Source organism: Myotis myotis, unplaced genomic scaffold (assembly GCF_014108235.1).
Source record: "Myotis myotis isolate mMyoMyo1 unplaced genomic scaffold, mMyoMyo1.p scaffold_m19_p_10, whole genome shotgun sequence".
Classification (NCBI taxonomy): domain Eukaryota; kingdom Metazoa; phylum Chordata; class Mammalia; order Chiroptera; family Vespertilionidae; genus Myotis; species Myotis myotis.
In genome coordinates, this window is record NW_023416314.1 from 12,496,827 (window position 1) to 12,520,241 (window position 23,415).

Here is a 23,415-nt window from a genome sequence, read left to right on the forward strand (position 1 = left end):
CTTAAAAAGCAAATTTAAGCCTTTTATTTTTGCAGTCTCTTTGATTTTCATATATGTATTCTTTTCTTATGCCAGACATCTTCTTTCCTAATGTCTTTTACTTATTTGTTCCATTTATTAGGTACTATATCTAAAGTTTCAGGATAATACCAATAATATTGCTAACAACATGATTGTTTAAGAAAATTAAGATTCCTTTGCATTTTTTCCCTTAAATATCCCAATAAGTGTAACAACAATTCAAATTTCTTTGAAATTCCTTTGTCATTAAGCTATCAACTTGCTATACCTTTAGGATTAATTGTTTTTTAAATTAAATTCGGTTCTGTATATCCCCCCGCGGATAACCAATTTTTAGGTTTTGGTTTGTCTGCCTCTTCTTTTTTCTTTTTTAAATTTTAAATATGTTTTTATTGCCCCCTCCCCCCTTTTTTTTAGAGAGAGAGAAAGGGAGGGAGAGGGGTAGACATAGAAACATTTATGAAAGAAACATCAATTGGCTGCCTCTTGCACGCCCCCCTGTTGGTGATTGAGCCTGCAACCTGGGCGTGTAGGTTGAACTGGTGACCTCTTGGTTCATGGGTCGATGCTTAACCACAGAGCCACACCTGCTGGGCATCTGCCTCTTTTTTAAAGTTATAAGCAGACACAGGGATGCCTGTGTACATGAATGTGTGTGTGTGTATTTTGTACAGTCCAAGCCAGATAATATGTGGATAGATTATTTATTCCTTTTTTACAGCTGCAAGATACTTGTGTGGGCACACAGTAGTTCATTCCACAAATTCTCTATTAATGTGGATTGATTTTCATTTTTTGCTTTATAAATAATACCATATCTTTTTGTATGTTTATCAGTAGTCTTTTTTAAAAAATATATATTTTATTGATTTTTTACAGAGAGGAAGGGAAAGGGATAGAGAGTTAGAAACATCGATGAGAGAGAAACATCGATCAGCTGCCTCCTGCAACCACCCCCCCCCCCCCCCCCCGGGATGTGCCCGCAACCAAAGTACATGCCCTTGACCAGAATCGAACCTGGGACCCTTCAGTCCGCAGGCCGATGCTCTATCCACTGAGCCAAACCTGTCAGGGCTATCAGTAGTCTTATTAGTTCAAAGAGTAAATATATGTTTATGTCTTTTCAGTATTTTATTATGAGAAATTTCAAACATGTAGCACAATTGAAAAATTTTACAGTGAACACCTTATACCTGCTACCTAATGGTAGTAGCATTCATTTAGTGTCCGTTTATCCAGTTCATTTAACTATACACCCACATATTTTTGATGCATTTCAAAGTAAATTGAAGCCATCTGTTCACTTCCTTTAGGTATTTAAGTGCACATATCACTAAGTAGAATTCAGTATATAAGTTTTTTATCTTGATGTAATTTTTACATACAGTGAACAAATTAAGAGTACGTTAGCTGAGTTTTGATAAACATGTATATCTATTTAACCCAAGTCCCTATTAAGATGTGGAAGTTTACCATCAGCTCAGCAAGTTCCTTCAGTGAAAGAAAGAGAGAGAAAGAGAGAGCGCGAGCGAGAGAGACAGAGAGAAATACCCAAGAGGCATGCAACTGTAAAATTTGAGTTCTTCTTTTTCTGGTCTGGTTTTCAAAATTACTAACATGGCATGTTTTTAATGTTTTTCCTCCTTTTATTTCCATAAGCACCCCTGCCACTTTGGAGCAGAACTACATAGTTTGTCAGCTGCAGCAAAAAATAAGTGTACTCTATTCCTTCTTGAAAAGCCACCTGAAGAAGAAAAGTATTGTATTTTTCTCCAGTTGTAAAGAGGTACTGAATGTTTATTTTTCATAAGTTATTTGTGTTGGATCATCCCTTTTAAAATACCAAATTTCAGTTAGACAAATAGCACTTTCTTTTCTCTTCTAGTAAATAGAGTGCTAGATGTGGTGAGGGATCCATAGATAGAGAATCCTGTGTCTTTGTTTTAAAAAGGAACTTGTGGATGAAACTATAAGCTCTGTAAGGGAAGAAACTGTCTCTTGTACTGAAGTATTGTTAGTACCTAGCACACTACTTAGAACATAATACTGATAGAATGAACAATGGAATGACTAGACTAACCAGAAGTCTTTATAATCTGAGACTCACATACGCTCCATGAAGACTGAATTGAATATGTCATTTATTTTCATGCTTCCATATCTTTGTTCATGCTGATCTTTGGAATGCCCTCCCTGCATCCCTTCATCCCAATTCTGGGGAAATATTTAGCATCCTTTAAGGCTAACAAGCTCAAATGTTATACTTGGAAGTCCTTTTCTGACACTTCAGACTCCTTTGTTACAGTCAACTCCCTCTCCTACCCTCTGTAGTGTTTATATCTTTATTTAGTTATAAACATTTCTTCAACACTAGCCTTGTACTACAATTAAGGGATTCAGTAATTGTATAAGAAAACTGGGTTCCTTCCCTTACAGAGAAGAGACCCTGGTTGACTTTTGCCACTTTTTCACACTCCCTGATGACTTAGTTGTTGGCATAGAGTAGATTGATTCTAGATTTATAACTTTTGGAATAGCTTAGCCTGATAAATATGAGGATGAATCTCCCTTTATCTTATGAGGAAGATAAGTAGTGGTTTCTCATTTTACCATGTAAAGAATGACTTTGCAGTTTTATTTTAGGACCTACTTTAGATTTTTAGGACTTTACATCTCTGAAAGAAGGGATGTTTTTGCTATGTATATATAAGGAAATAAATTTAGAGTTTATATTTAAAATTTTACTCCATAACACTCTGCTTTCCCTTTCATCACAGTGGATGAAGTATCTATGACTAATCCTCTACTGGTGCTCCCTATCCTCTCTCTGCACAAGGCTTTTATTACTGCAGATGTCCTCTGTCCTATGTTTTCTTGTCTCCTTGTTAGTCTTGAATATTGCCCAGATTAAGAATAAAATACAAAGCTCATATCCCTTTACAATCACTGCCTCTATTTTCTGCTCTTCTTCACAGCAATCTTTTTTAACGATTTATCTCTCCACTCAGCATCACTGTCTCATCTCCTCTTCTCTCCTCAGTCCTTCAGAGTTAGCCCCTTTAAAAGGCACAGCCTACCAAAGTGGGTGGCCAGTCATTAGTCTTTACTTATTTGACCTCTCAGAAGCATCGTAATACAGTTGAGCATTCTCTCCTTCTTGAAACACTTCTTTAGACTTCTGTGACTCCACATTAACATGTTTTCCCCTTGCCTCTGACTGCTCTGTTAACCTTCCTTGCTGGCTCTCTTTTGCCTTCCACTGCAGGATAAAGTGCTTCCAATCTCTGTCCTCTACCCTTCTCTGCCGCTTTTCCATCTATACTCTTCCTAGGTAACCTCTTCAATTCCATGCTTTAAATACCATCAGTATTCTGGCAGCTGCCAAATCCACATCTCAAACTTGATTACTAGGTATTTCCAATTGCATGTCTAAAGGGCATCTCAAATTTAACATAGGAAAAACAATTTAAAATTTTCTTTCTCTAAGGTTTGCTTTCTCATCTCAATACATGACTTGATTTTTCCCCCCTTTTTATTATATTTATTCAGGTGATATTGGTTAACAAAATTATATAGGTCTCAGATGCACAATTTTAAAACACATCATTTGTACATTGTGTTTTGTGTTCACCACCCTAAGTCAAGTCTCTGTCCATCACCATTTTCCCCCAATACCTTCCTTTACCTCCTCCAAACACCCCCTGAATTCTTAATTTTTGTCCGTCTATCCATATTCAGTCTATTGATAACTCTCATTAGCGCTGCCATTCTCACCACCCCTCATGATGCACTTTACTCTGAACCTGTTTGGTCTCTCCATTTCTTTACTCTCTTTCCTATAGTTATTCCACACTATAGCAATGATGATCTTTGGAAAATGGAAACTGGAATATGTCACTGCCTTGCTGCAAACCTTCTAAGAATTTTTCTATAAATTTTACAATTAAATATAAATTCCTTACTTAGAACCTATATGGCTTTATTCTATACCAGTGGCCCAGTGTATGAAATTTGTGCACATTAAAAGGGAATTAATTAGAGGAAATATTTTATTTTATTTTATTTATTTATTTATTTATTTTTAAAATATATTTTATTGATTTTTCACAGAGAGGAAGGGAGAGAGATAGAGAGAGTTAGAAACATCGATGAGAGAGAAACATCGATCAGCTGCCTCCTGCACATCCCCCACTGGGGATGTGCCCGAAACCCAGGTACATGCCCTTCACCGGAATCGAACCCGGGACCTCTCAGTCCACAGGCCGACGCTCCATCCACTGAGCCAAACCGGTTTCGGCAGGAAATATTTTAATATTGCTATTTGCCCTTTATAATAGGTATGTCAGAGATGAAAGAAAATTAGTAAAATGTATATGAAAATCTTCCTCCTGTCAGAGTCTGGGGCACGCCGTGGGACCCAGAGTCAAGTCCCCGCCCGCCCATGCGCACCTTGAAATCGTGTGAGACCCAGACCCGGCTGGCCCCAACCCCATCAAGCCCCGCCGGGTGGGGGGCACAGCCTCAGGTCTCCTGTCAAGCCCCACTGGGTGGGGGGCACAGCCTGAGGTCCACTGGCCCGTCGCCAGGGCAGGGGTGTGGCCTGAGGTCTCCCAGCCCAGGGCAGGGGGCGTGGCCTCAGGTCCCCTGGCCTGGGGCTGGGGGCGCGGCTTCAGGTCCCCTGTCAAGCCCTGCTGGGAGGGGGGGTGCAGCCTGAGGTCCCCTGTCAAGCCCCACCTGGCGGGGGGCACAGCCTCAGGTTCCTGCTAATCGCTCGTTATGGGAACCCTGCCTCCGCTGTGGGCACAGCCATCTTGTATTACGGGAACCCTGCTTCGGCTATGGGTGCAGCCATCTTGTGATGGTGTAATGGAGTGAGGGTCAATTTGCATATTACCTCTTTATTATATAGGATATGTCTTCCATCTCAGCCAGTTTTTTCAATAGTGGGAATTCAAGGTCAGTCTTGATTTGAGAGAGACAGATTACAGAAAGTTTTCATGATCTCAATTTATACCTCAATTTCCATATGTACTTCTCTGAGATTGACTTGCCTGAGGGGGTCTCTGTGGTCTGCAGGTTCTCATTTCCCATTTCCTTTTCATGGTTGTTCTTTTTTTTTTACTTATTTTTTATTATATACATTTTTTATTGATTTCAGAGAGGAAGGAAGAAGGTGAGAGAGAGAAACATCAATGATGAGAAAGAATCATTGATTGGCTGCCTCCTGCACACCTCCCTACTGGGGATCAAGCCCGCAACCCAGGCATGTGCCCTTGACCGGAATCAAATCCAGGACCTTTAAGTCCGCTGGCCAATGCTCTCTCCACTGAGCCAAACCCGATAGGGCCATGGTAGTTCTTTTAGAAACTTTACAAAAGAAAGGCTTATGTCCTTCTATCCTTAATCTTATTGATTCATTGTCTCATGGTCAGAGAACCTTTCTGGCACCAGGGTAGCTACTCAGAAAGTCAATGACTCTAATAAGGTAACAGGTCATTTCAAAATTCAGGTGGTTTCCCATTCTTTATTTTGAACAAAATTTGAAGGGAGACTTAAATGGAGTTATTAGGTGCTAGATTACTATAAATTTTATCTGTCATGATTTTGCAAATTTTTTACCTTTTTATTGAATTTATTAGAGTGATATCTACATGTATAAAAGGCTTATATGCTAAGTGTCCCTCCAACTGTCTGACCGGTCACTATGATGTGCACTGACCACCAGGGGGCAGATGCTCAACGCAGGAGCTGCCGTGATGCACACTGGCCATTTACAAAGAAACGGCAGCACAAACCTGGTGCAGACAAAGCAACACTCGGCTTCCCCCAAGTGGGACACAGGCCCCGCCATCACCCCAGAGCGACAGCCCACCAAATTGCAGCCAACACTGCCAAGACCCTATGGCACTAAATGCGGCCCACAGCCCAGCCTGGAAACAGTCACTGTGGGCACCGGGTAATGATGTCACGTAGCAATGCCTGACTTCTTCTCCCTAGCAACTACTAGCCTCCTTGCAGTTTCTTCAGCCCAGGAACATGACTTGCTTTATAGCCAGGTGCAAACATTTTACACTTTAACCAAATGTCTGTGAAGTGTTTTCCCGTGCCTCATCTCATTTGATCCTAACAGAAGTCCTGGAGTAGGTAGATAGGAGACTCGGTAGAATCGTATTTTCTTTTCTTTTCATTAGCCAGAAAACACATTTAGAAAGCTTAGAAACTTGGCCCAACTGAAAAGAAGTAAGAAATGGTGGAACTTGAAAATGACTTCAGGTTTTCTCACTGTGCAGAATATAGTCAAACACTGCTACAGTTAAATATTTTACCCTTTGTTCTCCCTGCGTGATCTACAATAATAATCTGCTTTGTGTTGATATTTACTGCTGTGTTGCTGACAATTACCTGAAAGAGAAGTTGGGGTGCTTCACTGGGCTGGAAAAAGTTTAGCTACATCAGAAAGCAGGTCTAATTAAACAAGTTTATTCTATACAGTGGGGCCTTGACTTATGAGTGTCCCGACTAACGAGTTTTTCGAGATATGAGCTGTCTCTCGGCCGATTTTTTGCTTTGAGTTGCAAGCTAAAATTCGGGTTATGAGCCGGCTTCAGATACCCCACCGCTAGTTGGCGCAGTGAACGTCAAAGTGAATGCCACAACATCAGCCCAGCATCACGTGTCTCACTTGTTCACTGTTGATGTGACATACGAGTAATTTGAGTTACGAGCTCCATCACGGAACGAATTAAACTCGTCAGTCAAGGCCCCACTGTATATACAAAAGGCTAAGTTGATTCGTGCATGCGCGATGCATGTAAAGCTCTTGCTGGCGCCAATCGCATGCATGTGTTTTGATCTGTCATTGTCAGTCGTGAATTTGGTTGACACTTCTATTATAGAGAAAGGACGAATAGCAATATTAAAATATTTCTTCTAATTAATTTCCTTTCAATGTGCATGAATCCGAGCACTGGGCCACTAGCTGGTTAATAAAATTATATAGATTTCAGGAGTACAATTGTTTCATACATAATCTGCATATTTATTGTATTCATCATCCAAAGTCGTCTCCTTTCAGATTTTTATAAGAGTTCAGAGAGTTAAAGTTCATTTCAGTCCATTTCCTATATTTTTGTGATAAGATTTTCTTAGTACTTACATTATAAAGAGAAAATAGAAATTAAGTGATGCTGTACTCTACCTGCATCTAGCAATCAATAGTATTCACTTATGAATACATAAGATAAAGACAAGTAGTAAAACTATAACAATAAGCTCTATTTAGTCCCATAAATTAAGAGACATAATAACATCTACTATTGTATGTCCAACATCTTACAACAATAAATTTTTTTATGTCTAACAGTTTTTAAAAATCAAATTCTAGCATTTCTTGTTTTGGTCATTTCTGTACTAATAATGATTGTAGTAATAGTTTATTTAATCCAGAAAGAAAAATTTTAATACATCTTTATGGCCACAGGAAATTTTAAATGTTAAAACTGATATACATAGATTGGTTGTAGAAAATAATAAATTTTGATAAAGTCTTCAAAAGACTTTCAAGCATAAAGCTGTAAAGATAAAATTCTGTGGAGTCAAGAAATAAGAGTTCACAGAGGAAGAGAAATGATATAAAATTTTTTTTTGTTAAACAAGTTTCTTCACATTGTGTTTTAATCTTTTATTTATTTATTTATTTATTTATTTATTATTATTTTTTTGCATTTCAGGCTTTTATTATATAAGACTAGAGGCTCAGTGCACAAAATTCAAGCACTGGTAGGGTCCCTAGCCGTTGCGGCCCTGTACTCCCTCCCTTCCCCCAGTTGCCTGCTGTCCCATAATCTTTTATTTTTTTAAGACTTAATTTTTTTAAGAGCTGTTTTGGTTTGCAGCAAAATTGAGGGACTGTCTCTCACAATGCATACTCTCAGTATTATGTTTTAAAATATATTTTTTATTTATTTCAGATATAACAGGAGAGGGAGAGAGAGATAGAAACATCAATGATGAGAGAGAATCATTGATTGGATGCCTCCTGCATGGCCCCCACTGGGGATCAAGTCTGAAACCCAGGCATATGCCCTGATTGGGAATTGAACTGTGACCTCCTGGTCCATAGGTTGATGCTCAACCAGTGAGCCACATTGGCCAGGCGTCTCTTCATTATTTTGACATATGTTAAAAATAATTGATAGTGGGTATCAAATTGCTCTGTTATTTAGAATCTATTGGGTACATTTATAAGAAGTTTTAAGTATTTACTTAAAAATATTAATATTTACAATATATCAGAAATTACATTCTTTCCAACCAATTAAATTTGCAAAAATATCAGCTATAAACTTAAAAAGGTAAGGGGAGCACCCTCCCCGCCCCCACCCCACCAGAATTGTTTTAGGGAATAACGTGAGCAAAAATGCTTTAACACTGTAACTCTACTACATATCCCTTTCTCTGCTCTCTATATATTTAATCGTGTTCCTTAATACATTTTTGCTGTTCTTTTTGTAAACTTACTTTGCTGCTGCTATCCAGATGTATTAAACTCATTTTTTCTGTTAATGCCTAGGTTCAGTATCTGTTTCGAGTGTTTTGCCGGCTACGTCCTGGTATATCTATCCTTGCTCTGCATGGTCGACAGCAGCAGATGAGAAGAATGGAAGTCTATAATGAATTTGTTCGCAAGAGAGCTGCAGTACTGTTTGCTACTGATATTGCAGCCAGGGGACTGGGTAAGAAGGCTTTGGAGAAAAGATTCTATGATCATGGGAAATATGATTTACTTATAAATGTGTAGATTCTGGTAATTCAAATAGTTTGATTCAAATAATTGGGCTGTCTTATAAGAGAAAAACAAGTGAATTGGTAACTAAGATAATTAGCATGAAGAATATACATCAGTGAAGATTTTTTGTAATATTTTCATCTTTGTGCTCTTACTGTTTTATGATAATAGCTATAGCATAAAATCCTGAGGAGCCTACAAAATCAAAGAATGAAAGGTTTAAAGATATTAAAAAATTGTCCTGTTTTTTGAAACTGAAAACTTAATAAATATTACAACTTATTTAACAAGGAAAATCAGTGAAGTCCATCTTTTCAGCAAGCTTTATAGTTTTTATTTTAAAATCATATTTAATACTAGTGGCCTGGTGCACAAAATTCGTGCAGGGGGGTGTCTCTCAGCCCAGCCTGCACCCTCCCCAATCTGGGACCCCTCGAGGGATGTCCGACAGCCGGTTTAGGCCCGATCCCTGTGGGCCTAAACCGGTAGTCAGACATCCCTCTCGCAATCTGGGACTGCTGGCTCCTAACCACTTGCCTGCCTGCCTGATTGCCCCTAACCACTCTGCCTGCTGGCCTGCTCACCCCCAACTGCCCCCTCCCCCCTTGCAGGCCTGCTCACCTCCAACTGCCCCCCCCCCCACTGGCCTGATCACCCACAACGACCCCCCCACCCCCCAGCTGGCCTGATCACCGACAACTGCTTTCCCATCATGGCCTGATCACCCATAACTGTTCTCCCCTCTTGGCCCTTAACCGCCTCTACCTCGGCCCCGCCACCATGGCTTTGTCCAGAAGGTCTCCTGGAAGGTCTCCCAGTCTATTTAGCATATTACCCTTTTATTAGTATAGATTTGTAAACCCTCAAAAAGCCACTGTGGTATACATTGGTAGCTTTGTGAAGGTTGAATGAGGTATGGAAATAATTATGGGAAAACTAGAGATGAGAATAAATGAGATGAGAATAAATAGGTGGTAATTTGAATTCTTGAATCACTTTGTTTTGCTGTGTTAATTATTATGGCAAATTTTAAACATATACAAAGAGAATAGGTCTACTATACGGTCATATACTACCCACTTAAAGTAACTGTCTTTCTCATGATTCCTTTTCCTCCTGTCTCTTTTTTTCTCTTGGAGTACTTGAAAGGATAGCTCAAGACATCATATTAGTTTATCCCCGTGTAACGAGGTAGTTAGATAAGTATCTGTGTTTTTAAAGCTCTCTAGGCTGTGTTGTTGTATCACGACTTGGTAAAATGAGCATTTTGCATTTGCATTGTTTTGACTATAGTGTGATAAGGGAAGTAGTGTAGTATGATTGTCTTCTTTTTGTACTTTCATTTGTGTTTTTCTTTGAATTAATAATTAAAATTTGCTTAGTTTTGTTTCCCAGTTCTAATGTTTCTCAAATGTTCCAGTAGATGTCACATGCCTAATTGTCTAGCAGTTCAAAAACAGTCTGTTTTTTTTCGCCTTGAAACTTCCTCTTCTGGGAGTCTTTTGTCTCCAGCTCTAATCTAAATGGTTGCTTCATAAGCTTGATGCACATTTGCCATCGGGAATTCTCTTTCCAGATCTTTCTTGATTTTTTCTTTTTAAATTTCATTCTCTAATAGCTTTCTAAGAAAAGGGTGCACGCCCTAACTGGTTTGGCTCAGTGGATAGAGTGTCGGCCTGCGGACTGAAGGGTCCCAGGTTCGATTCTGGTCAAGGGCATGTACCTTGGTTGTGGGCACATCCCCGGTAGGGAGTGTACAGGAGGTAGCTGATCGATATTTCTCTCCCATCGATGTTTCTAACTCTCTATCCCTCTCCCTTCCTCTCTTTAAAATCAATAAAATATATTTAAAAAAAGAAAAAGAAAAGAAAGGGTGCATGGGAGGTAAATTTTTTGAGTCATTGCATATCTGTGTCCTATTCTTTTTTTTTTCTTTAATCCTTGCCTGAGGATATATTTTTATTTATTGATTGTTTTTAGAGAGAGAGGAAGGAAAAGAGAGAGAGAGGGAAACGTGGATATGAGAAACATTGATGGGTTGCTTCCTTGGATTGAACTCACAACCTAGGTATGTACCCTTTCCAGTAATCAACCTGCAACCTTTTGATGTATGGGACAATGCACTAACCAATTGAGCCACCCCAGGGTGGCTCAGTGTCCTATTTTTGAATGACAGTTGGGATGGGAATAGAATTCTAGGTTGAAATATTTTACATTAGAGGTTTTGCAGATATCTTGAAATATTGTTAACCCTCTTTTATTTTGTTATTATGGTGGTTATCAGACCCACAACTAGATTGTTACTTAATATGTTAGTAAATAAGTATACATAGTACAATATTAAAATTTTAATAAAAATGTTTATATTTTATTATAATTTTTCTTTTGTAGTCCTAAACGTTTTACTTTATACATTAAAAAAGGGTCCATAGGTCCATAACACAGACACTGGGGCGGTGAAGACCTGGGGCGGTGAAGACCTGGGGCGGTGGGGGGGGATGGGGGGTGTGTGGAGGTGGCCAATGGGGGAAAAAGGTGACATATGTAATACCTTTCAAGAATAAAGAATTTTTTTTAAAGGGTCTGTAGGCTTCAGATACAGCACAAAAAATGTCAAGAACCTTTGCTCTAGTTTATTTTTAAAAGTTTAGATCAATGTATTCATAAATAGCATGTACTTTCTTAGGTGTTTAAAAACTTTGCATCAATAATATTAAACAAACTAGTCTATGACTTGCTTTTAAAGTCTTCCCATGTTAATGTGCAAAGATCCAGTGTATTTTGTAGAGTATGTCATAGCATGAATTTATCCATTCCTGGAGTAAAGGACATTTAAGTTTATGTTTTTATTCCAAAGAGGTGCAATGAATAATCTGAAGCTCTATTCTTACGTAAATGTTTAAGAATTTCTTTAGAATACACCAGTATCTTTTTTAAACTTTATTTTATTCTTAATTTTTTTCTAAATTATTTTACTTTTTTAATGAGCAACATATGCATATGGGTAAAAATGAGTTATGAGACAAACCAGTCCCTACTCTACCCCTCTTCACTTCAAAAGCAATTATTTCAGTCTGCTATTTCTTCTTTTGACATTTAGTTTTATATTTTGAAGTAATAATCTTGTCAGTTCTTAATTTGTCAAGTTTAGAAATTATCTCAAGATTTGCTTTTAAAAAATATATTTTTATTGATTTCAGAGAGAGGGAGGGAAAGGGAGAAAGGGATAGAAGCATCAATGATGAGAAAGAATCATTAATTAGCTGTCTCCTGCACGCCCCCTACTAGGGATTGAACCCGAATCCATCTCAGGCATTTGCCCTGACTGGGAATTGAACTGTGACCTTCTGGTTCATGGGTCCACACTCAACCACTGAGCCACATCGGCTGGGCTAAAGATTTCCTTTTGTTACCTCTTTATCCTGTTATTCCCATCTTTTTTAAAAAGTGCTCAGTCCTTTCCTCTATTATAGAAGGTGGTCTGAAAACCTCATAGCAAAGTTTCTAAATGACTAAAGATAGTAAGAGAATGAGCATTAAGGAGTTGAGAGCAGAATCTCTGGAAATGAATGGAAACTTATGTAGCCAGAAATATATATGGAGTAATTATTGCCAAGAAATTGGGAGAGGGACTTAATTCTAATGGAGATGGGAATACCAGGAAAAATAAACCTTTATTTAAATTTAGAAACCAGTTACCACATGATCTCACTCATTTATGGATAATAAAGACCATTATAAACTTATGAACAAAAATAGATACAGAAGCAGAGCAGCCTCGAACAGACTGTCAAACTACAGCGGGAAGGCCGAGGAGGGTTGGGGGCAGGAGGGGAGGGTAAGAGATCAACCGAAGGACTTGTATGCATGCATATAAGCATAACTAATGGACATAAGACACTGGGGGGTAGGGGAGGCCAGGGGATTGTCAAGGGCGGGAAAAAAAGGAGACACATGTAATATTCTTTGTAATACTTTAAGCAATAAAACAATTAAAAAAAAAAGAAACCAGTTTTATGGTTCACTAGGAGCTCATGAGAACTGGTTCTTTTAGGTTATTAAATATCAGGATATTTCATTATTTGTGTAACACAAAGTTGTCTGTCTCTGCTGTGTCAGATAAGAAATAATTTTCACATTCAAACACTGTCATTAATTTTAGCTCACTTTGTCAAAGAAGTGTTTATTATCTCTTGGTTCATGCAGTTAATTTTATTTTTAAGAGTCTACAGATTATAGCTATTAGTTTAATGTGACAGAAAGTCCTAGTAAGCAATATTGTAAAATAAAAATAGTGCAGCAGGGCAGATCTTGAAACTGATTTTCTACCTTGACATTCCTTCTGTACAGATTTCCCAGCTGTGAATTGGGTTCTTCAGTTTGATTGTCCTGAAGATGCCAACACATATATTCACCGTGCAGGTAGAACTGCCAGGTAAGTGTGCTGGCCCATTTCTTTGCTTTTGGTGCTATCTAAATAAAAAACTATGCTCCCTGAAATGAAGACAAAGAATTCAGGTAAGTGAGTATAGTTGGGCATTTTTATGGTGTAGTTTGAGAACATCTGGTCAGCTGTTGCAAGTCAATATAGCTGAGACTTGATTACTGCTGTGAAAAATCAAAGAAAATCGTATTTTAGTTTTTTTTTCTAACTTTGTTTACTTACTAAACTTTTTACAAGAACTGCTCACTGAACATCATCTCTCTGAATCCTAATGAACCCTCAGTGAGGTATCAGACTGTTATTTAATATCTATTTTCAGAGGAGGAAACTAAGTCTTTGAGCAGTTAAATAATTTTTTGAGGACGCACAGCCCCAGGATTCTAATCCAGGTAGTCTGACTTCTCTAGTCTAGATCTGTACTCTTACTTTCTATGGTATCGGCCCTAAGAGGCAAGGTGGTTTTGAGCTGTAGATTTCTCTTTCTTTTTTCTCCCCTAGTGTGGAAATTAGACATTGCTGGAGGCTACTCCCAATTACTCCCTTTTTCAAATATGTCCCCCTTCCTCCCCAATAAAAGCATCACTAAAAGTTGGTGGCTTAAAAATCTGAAGTGACTGTTCCAGTTAGTGTCTCTTCCATCATGAAACATCAATGTCTCATTGACGTCCACATTATAAATATTCGCTTAACCAGTTTTGATGAGAAAGAAGTGGCAACAAAATGGAAAACCAAAGAAATAGTCTATCTGTGGCTAATCATAATGAATCATAACCCTATTGTGGTTATTATTTTCGCTGTTTCCAATTCTTAATCATCACAAATATCAGTAAAATGAACAAGTGCTAACAAGTGGTGGGGAGACTGTCTGGAAGAGAATATAGCAAAGTCATAATCATTTGGGAGTAAATGGCATAGAAAGGTATCTGAATGAATGAAAAGAATAACAAATGTCATTGCTATTGAGGTTGCAGTGAAGTTGGGATATGTATGCTGCTGGTAGAACTGTAAACAGTTAGCATCTTTCTGGATAGCATTTTGTAATCCTTATCAAAAGTCTTAGAGTTCTTCCTTTTGACTCAGTAACTCCATATCCAGAAATTGATCTTAAGAAAATAGGGAGAAGGAAAAAGTTTCAGTCAACATGTTCATTTTACTGATATTTGTGATGGTTAAGAATTGGAAACAGCCAAAATAATAACCATAATAGAGTTATGATTAATTATGATTAGCCACAGATGGACTATTTTTTTGGTTTTCCATTTTGTTACCACTTTCTTTCTCATCAAAACTGGATAAGTGAGTATTTATAATGTGGACGTCAATGAGACATTGATGTTTCATGATGGAAGAGACACTACCTGGAACAACAGTCACTTCAGAATTTTAAGCTACAAACTTCCAGTGATTCCCCAGGGATGGCAGGGTCTTTAGACCAAGATTGGAATACTCATCTAAGTGGAGACTCATTCTCCAGCAGTTTGCTCTTCCATTTGCCCTGCATCTCCTTTAGCAAGTGGCCCAATTGTCTTCTGTCCCTTGTTTATCTATGAAGTCCCTTTGGTGTTTACTTGTACATTTCTTTGTGTCCACAGTTCTCATGGCTTTAACGAAATTTTATCTTTTTGTTTGATTCTGTTGTTTGTTTCAGCTTAAGTGAAGGTTTTTCATATTCTTCTACAGCCTAAGAAGTAGGTTCAAACATTTTTCAGTTGGTTCAGTTTTAGCCCGTGGGCTATTAAACATGGACTTTAGTCAAGGTCTCCTCACTTAAGTGCTTTTCTTTTGACCACCATGAAGAGAGAGCATGGTATAAGAGTGAAAGGTAACACTTTTTATAAATAGGATTTATGTATGAGAGGGTTCAAAGTATGTCATTTTATTGCAGTTAGATAATTTGAATAAGCAATGGGGTTAGAACTGGGTTCTGTGTATGATGTCTTTCTACATTTAGACAAACTTATCTTAGAATGACAACATTTTTTTTTTTTTTTTTTTAAATAGGATCTAAGTAAATGTGATCTAGGTAGAATAGCAGCCTTGTTTTCCATTTTATGAGAAGGTACATTGTGTTTCAGTGTCTCTGATGCATTGGGTACATGGTCAGATTATCTTTCATAGTGAGATATTCAGAAGTTTTTAGTTGTGGTTGTTAGAATGAATGTTTCTCTATTGTTTAATTCTCAACGAATGTGTAATAAGTATGAATTTGTACAGGTACTCATGTACACACTTGCATTTTGTGGTCTTGTGGGCCTCTAGGTAGATAAAGTTGGGTCCGGTCTCTCACTAGCATATTGGACCAGGAGTAAGCAGGCTTTTAGATGTGCCATTAGTGTTGACATGGGCAAGGCAAACTAATTCCTTTATAGAATACATTTAGCAATGTTTTGAAATTATTCTTCCTATATGAAGATTATTGGACATTTTAGTGTATCAGGAAAACATTGATGAAGGGCAAATATTTCCAGATTCTTATTTCCTGGAGAAGTTGTTAAAAATGTATGTAGTTGAGCCTGGCTGGTGTGGCTCAGTGGTTGAGTGTTGACCTATGAACCAGGAGGTCATGGTTCGATTCCCGGTCAGGGCACATGCCGGGTTGTGGGCTAGATCCCCAGTAGAGGGTGTGCAGGAGACAGCCAATTAGTGATTCTTGTCATTGATGTTTCTATTGTACTCTCCCTCTCCCTCACTCTCTGAAATCAATAAAAAAAAATGAAAAATAAAAAAATGTTATGTAGTTGAACATGCCATAGTGAACATGAAATTGGTCTTAATGACTGTGGAGCTGCGGAGGAGGTAGAACAGCATCACAATTGATTGTATTTTAAGAGAGAGAATACTAATTTGAAAAACTATATTATAATGCAATTTCTATTGTGGTCATTAATTTTTAAAGTACAAGCCTGTTTGATCCCTCATAACCAACTAAAAATACTTTGAATTGACACTTTTAGATGTATAGTGAGTGGAAAGGTTTAGGATATGTAATGCTTATTTTTCTTTGTCAGTTTAATAAAAATTGACTAAATTGCCATTTAAAAGTTGCCATTAATGGGTTTAGAGATAATTAGAAAATTTCTTATGCCATGAGCCCTGGATAATTGAATTGAATAAAGGCTAAATTAAAATTTGAAATTAATTAAAATCCTGTGTATGTGCTGTAATTAAAACCAGGTTGCCAGATAGCATTTGCTTTTGGAATTGAGCGATGACATATGAATATAGATAAATGAACTTAGTGCTTTGTGGCAAAATAACTAAAGTTTGGGAAAATCAGTTTTCTTTTTCCTTTCTGTGTTTTAGCTAAGTGAAAAGGATGATTCAGGTACTTGTTGCCTTGAAGTACTATTCTAATTTTTAATTTATTCACCTGTCTAAAATTCTTTTGCTCTTTAGCAATTGAGAAAAATTTCCCTCTGTTTCCCTTAATCATCCATACCCCTTTTAACATAGTGGTTAATCTCCTTTAGAAACAAATGAGGCAAGGGATCCAAATCTTGTTTTATAAAACTGTATCCTGGGATACTTTCTCCGTCTTAAATGTGATTATCTTTAGGGCTTGCAGTGTTTGGTACTCACAAAATCAGGCTCTTCCACTTACAAAAAGCCCCGTTGAAAATAAAGATTTGGGAATAGAAAATAGGTATACATCAGATACTCCTCACTTTCAAAACGCTTTCATTTTGGGGAATGAGGATCTGTGGGTAAAAGGTGGCACTTCATGTAACTTTATATATAAGGAATTGGGAGTTGATAGGAGTCTATATATATATGTAACTGTTTTGTTTTCCAGAGTAGCAGTACAGTCCCGCAATATTCCAGCTCCACTTTAGTTATCTTGGCTGTTTTGTGGCTCTCAGATTTTGTGGGAAGTGATTTAGGTGGGCCCACTAGGGGACAGCAGAGGACAGTTCTTTGCATTGCACACTCATGGGCAGTAGTTGAGATCAGCGGCAGCAAATATGCAGATGGAAAGTGGTTTAAATTTCTAATGTGATAACTTGTGAAGAGTTTATGATGGTTGTTTTTTGGAAAATACTGGTACTTTATAGAACAGATAATGAAGAAAAAATTTTAAATGTCTTTAATTGGTTTGTAAATTGAAATAATAAAAGTGAGAAGACAATTTCCATGAGTATTAATTTACTGAAGCTTACTATGTGTACCTTAGGTTTAAGATAGGTACAACATTTGCTAGTGAAAATTCTTTCATTCCTCTAGTTTAGACTTTACAGAGATTATCTTCAGCCCACTCTACCTTTATAGAGGCTGGTACTTCCTTACATGGCCTTTGTCTATTGGTATCTGAAATTTAAAGCTTAAAAAAAGGAGGACAAAATCAATCCATTATTTTGCATCAAAGAAGCATTAGGGAGATAAGTTAGAGTATGACCAGTCTAGCTATCAAGGTAGGTAAAGGGGCTGATATTTCTTAGGAATCTATTATTTCCCAGACACTTCCCCCTTGCTCTCCTGCTGTCTGTCCTCAACACAGCAGGCAGAGTGATCCTTTTTAAAACACAAGTAAGATCATTTCGCTCCTCTCATGGCTTCTCATTTCACTCAAGAGTAAAAGCCAGTGGCTTTCTGGGCTTGTACTGTGCAACCCCCTTCCAACCCCAGTTTCTATTATCCTGTGCTCCACATGGTCTTGTTGTTTCTCCTACATGCCAGGCATGTTTTTGTCTTAGACCATTATATTATGTTTCTCTGGAATGCTTTTTCCTTAAGTGTCCACATGGCTGTCTTTCTTACCCTGCCCTAACCTCTCCTCCTTACCTGGTTCTTATTTTTTTTCATAGCACTTAACAGTTTTAAATATATTAGAGCATTAACTTATATTTATTATTTGCTTTTTGTTCTCTTTACTAGAATACAAGCTTTATAAAGGCAAGGCAGGTTGTCTACTTAACTGATGTACTCTGAGTGCCTAGCACAGGGCTTGCAGAGTGGACACTTGAGGTAACACAATTAGTTTCTCAAATCAGATGCATGAATTAGAGACCTTACCTAATATATTAATTAGCTGTACAAGTTATCCTCCAATTTAGTGACTTAAAGCAAGAACTGTATGTTACGGTTTCTGTGGGTCATCTGGGTCTTCTGGCTATTGGTTAATCACATGTTCTTAATCTATTAAAATTTAGTTTCATCTTTTATTGTTGTTGGGCTACAGTCAAGGTGTCACACAGCACTTTCAGATTCAACTAGAGATGGACCCCTTTCCAAGCTTGTTGCCAGGGTCATTTTCTTACTGACTGGTCAGAGGTGCCTCTCAGTTCCTCTCTACGTGGTCATCTCTTCATAGGGTTTCCTCACAACATAGCAGCTGGCTCATCAGAGAGAGCAAATGAGAGGGAACGGAGAGTAAGATGGAAACCACAATGTCTTTTATGACTTGGACTCGGGAGTCACACTCCATCGTATCTGTAGTATCCTAGGGTTACACGAATTAGCACAATTAAGTGTAGGGGGTAAGGTGAGTACGAGGGTGTGAATACCAGGAGGCATGGATTATTGGAAGCTGCTTAATACACCTAATATCAAACTTTAATAATTTCAAGGATAAAGGTAATCACAAGGTATATATGAGGCAGGAAAAGATCTGGGGCTTTCAACACAGGTGCACAGGTCCATTCTTGCACATCAGGGTGTGCTCTGGCCCAGATTAACCTCAGAGTCTCTAAGCGATATGTATGGCTTATCACTTACACAGAAGGGCCATTGGTATACTCAGTTACAAGGCTGACCGTCATGACCTACCTCTTGAATCCATAGACTGTCAACAAACCTGGTACATCCTGTTAATAGCATCTCATAGTTGAGGACTACTCTCACACTAGCAAATTTGCCAGGTTTGTTCCCAAGCAGGCCTGTCACTGGTATGTTTATGAGGAGATCTGACTATATTGCTTTTTATTTATTTACGGGGGGGTGGGGTGGGTGGGGAGCCCTCTCCAATCCGGGAGTTTCTGTCTGTCTTTGCAATCATATGAATGAATTGTCTGAGACCCCCCAACCCAGTTTGGTTTGTTGCTCACAGAATAAGAGAGGCATTTTTTTTTCTTTGCTTCATTGGTGGAGATTTCCTGGAAGTTTTAGGATATCTTCCCTTTAATTTTTCCTAGACACTCTGATTTTACTTATGTCTTTCATCTTTGCTTTCCCTCCATTCCCCACTGCAACAGTAACTTGCTCTTGGCTCACTTTGCTCTAGTGTCTAGGACAGTGATGGCGAACCTTTTGAGCTCGGTGTGTCAGCATTTTGAAAAACCCTAACTTAACTCTGGTGCCGTGTCACATATAGAAATTTTTTGATATTTGCAACCATAGTAAAACAAAGATTTATATTTTTGATATTATTTTATATATTTAAATGCCATTTAACCAAGAAAAATCAACCAAAAAAATGAGTTCGCGTGTCACCTCTGACACGTGTGTCATAGGTTCGCCATCACTGATCTAGGAGATCTGTCTGCCACCAGAACTATGATTCCCAGCATTCCTGGTGCTCCCCGCGCTCTGAGCTTCCGCTTCCAGTCCTGGCGCTGCCATCAGAACTACTATTCCCAGAATTCCTGGTGCTTCCCGCACTGGGAGCGACTGAGGGAGCCATAGCCCCCTAAGCTTCCGGCTCTCCCGCTTCTGCTCGCCACGTGGCGCCTGTGTATGCAAATTAACCTGTCATCTTTGTTGGGTTAATTTGCATATTCACCCTGATTGGTGAGCGTAGTGAAAGGATGGTCAATTTACATGTTTCTCTTTTATTACATAGGGGTTTTTTGAAGCTGGGGAAACTTCCCTTCCCCTGGATCCACACGGGGAATGCTTGGATTATAGCTTAGCCACTTCCTCATACTCAATAAATATCTGAGTGAATAAAGGAATGGGCTCATTTAGCCTTTATGATAGCCTTATGAAAGAGATCTTATTAGGGAACTCTTCCTCAGATATTAGGAGGTTAAATGTCTCCAAGCTCTTCAGGAAGCACCAGGGTTGGCATTATACTGGGGTCTTTCTGACACAGCTCACATTCTTTTTGTGTGCCCAGAGCAGCTGTTTTAACGTAATAAACTTTAGTGGTTATTCCTCTCATTCAGGGCTTCTAGACTTCATGAAAGCCAGGTCCTTGGAGAAGGAAAGTAGATAGCTTTAATTTGCTACAATTTGTGATCATGTACTAAAATATATGCATTTTTTCCTTCTTTATTTGGACTATGAGAGACACATATCGCATAGTTGATCAAACACTCTCCTTAAAAGTCAAGAAACTTGGGTTTGGCTCTGTCATCAGATGGCTGCATACCCTTGGAAAAGTTATTGATTTCTTTAAGCCCCAGTTTCTGCTCCTGTAAAATGTGGTTAATTGTAGCTAACTCAGTTTCCTGGAAGTATAATTTTAGGTGGTATCACTACTGCTTTAACATGGGTTTTCTTTTTTTTTCTCTCTAAATCTATTAAAAACAGTCTTAGAAATTTTCTTCTGGAGATAGTTGATAGTACTTAATGATTTCTACATTTGTCCTGTGAATGCCATAAGTCTTTGTTCTTATTTATATTTTTAGATGCTTTCTATGGAATACACATCAACCAGCTTGGTTTCTTTCTAGTTATTTGACGGTGAACTTCATTTGTCAAATTGTTGAGCCTATTGTGGTATACTTGTTCATGTTTCCATGATCTTCAGCTGCAGATGACTTATTTTTCCCAGGGTATTTCCCTGTCTTTTTCTTTTTTAAATCTAGTGTAAGTCTTTAGATATTCTGAGTCAGAGATACCCCTTTTTTTCTGGAAATAATCTCTCCTTTGTACCATGTTGAGCAGGAGTAACAGAACAGTTGGACTCTGATGCCTATGGCTCGCTGTCTGCATGACTGGCTGCACTGTTCTCCCACAGTAGCAGGAACTGTTGGGGCTGGTTGCCACAGGAAAGGCCGAAGCATAGGGAGAATGGGAGATAGAGGGAGGGGGAAAAAGAGTGAAGAGCTGTGGAATAGCAGAGTGTGACCAACAGTTGTCTCCATTTCTCTAACTCTTGATCAGACTTGTATTGAGAACAGTGATTAGTATATTAGTAGTTGCAGGAATAGAATTTTAGCTCTTCAAAGGACCTAGATCATCTCATTCAAATTGTGTAATTTATAAATAAAAATATGTGATAAAAATGCCCTGCAGTGTGGCTCAGTGGTTGAGCATTGACCTAGGAACCAGGCAGTCATGGTTGGATTCCTGGTAGGGACACATGCCTGGGTTGTGGGCTTGATCCCAAGTGTGGGGTGTGCAGGAGGCAGCCAGTCCATGATTCTCTCTCATCATGGATGTTTCTATCTCTCTCTCCCTCTCCCTTCCTCTCTGAAATCAATAAAAATATATATATTTTTTAAAAAGTGATGTACAGTGATAAAATGACTCATTATCCAGGGTTTATAAATAGTACAATAGGGATTTTAAATTAGTTCTTTGAACCCCAAATCCAGTATTTTTTCTACTAAATACAGCAATTCTTATCTCATGGTACACAGAAACTAATTACTAAAATTCTGTGGGATACCAAAAAATATATATTTTTGCTGATCTGAGCAAAAAATACGTACAATTTTGATCCATTCACACCGAACAGCTACTGTTGTGTTGGCTGTTGTCATTTTTTTATTTGACAATCTGAGGGAAAAGACATTAGTGCCCTTGAGTAAATAGGGATTGCATGTTTTAAAAATTCTTGCGTCATGATGGTTGAAAATCCCTGTACTAATGTAACTCCTAGTGGTTCGTTTACATTTGTTCATGCACCAAATATTTAGTGACCAGATTTTAGGTATAAATGATGTATATGTTAGGTGCAGAAGGTAAATTCATACATGTCTTCAAAGGTAATGGTCAGGATAAGGAAATATGCTAATATTGGTAGAACTAGGATGTGTTAACGAGGTAAGAGTGATACAAAAAATGTAGATTATTAAAAGCATATACAGTTTTTTACTTGGTTTTAATAACTTGTTTTATTATAAAAGTAATGCTTATTCATTATACAAATCCTAGACTATGGCAAGACAATAAAAAACCCAAACCCTACCACCTAGAAAATTTTTATATATGTTTGTGCATTTTTAAAAAAATTATAAAAATGAAATTATTCTAAATATAATATTTTATGATTAGTCACCTGGAGAACCAAGCTTGGAGAAGTGAGGGTGGCTAGGTGGTTGTGAACCCTGCCAGATCATGCTCATATCAGTAAAGGTATGGATGATCAAAATCAAAGGGTATTTACAGACTCAACTGGAATGGAGTGTGCGGTGGGGAATCTAAATTGGAGTAATTGAGGATTAATAGTTCTTGGCTAGAAGGCAAACTATTGCCATTATTTCAAATGGAAGAATTACCATCGGGATGCAATAGGTCTGGATCTCCTATTATGGCTAGAAATACTAGTGTGCTCTAGGGTGTAGAGGTAGTTTCCTGATAGTAGAAAATCGTGATCAATCTATTGAAGATCCTTCTTTCTAGAGGGAATTCTGGTAGAGTTGAAAAAGCAATGAATTGGAAATTATAGGTCTCTGAAATGTAGTGATTAGTGTGCTACCCCGACACTACCCTTGTCATTTCAGGAACTTTATTTTTTATTTGTTTCTTTCATTGTTTGCTTGCTTTTAAGTTTGGCAAATTAATGTAAAATGAAGCTCTGTAAATTCTAAAGAGTTCTATAAATGTAGCATGCCATTAATACTGATGGTGAAAATGAGATTTTTGTTGGTTCAGATTCTGGGCTTTTTATATGGTGCCTAGAATGTCTCTTAAAATAATTTGTCTTAATATATGGAGTTTTAAAATGTAGTTCTTATGAAGAATACTTATTTCTCTTTATATATATACTTAGCCTTGGGCTTTGGATATTGCTTTTGAAATCTAAAAGCTAGCTCATGGGTAAATAAACTATTCTTGTAAGCATAAAAAAGTGAAATGTGCTTATGCCTTCTTTTAAAAGTGCTTTTATTTTTGAAATAAGAAGCTTACTGGAAATTTTTGGGTGTTGATGTGTGGGAGATAATTTGTGCTTTCCATTGCTTCCGGAAAAAGTTGTGTAATATAAGATAGGTAAAATGGCTGGTGATCTTTATTAGATGCTTGCCTTATGGGGTCCAACTTTAGACATTTGCCCCCA

At 37.9% G+C, this 23,415-nt stretch overlaps 1 protein-coding gene across 3 annotated transcripts in view; it reads left to right on the forward strand.

Moving 5' to 3' along the window:
* The window catches only part of DDX10 (DEAD-box helicase 10), a 268,004-nt gene that overhangs the window by 25,121 nt on the left and 219,468 nt on the right, over window positions 1-23,415 (forward strand). For all 3 annotated transcript variants that reach the window (XM_036324521.1, XM_036324522.1, XM_036324520.1), the window contains exons 7-9: window positions 1,681-1,807; window positions 8,594-8,756; window positions 13,160-13,244. In XM_036324521.1, coding sequence (XP_036180414.1) covers window positions 1,681-1,807; window positions 8,594-8,756; window positions 13,160-13,244 — 375 coding nt within the window. The remainder of the gene's footprint in view (window positions 1-1,680; window positions 1,808-8,593; window positions 8,757-13,159; window positions 13,245-23,415) is intronic.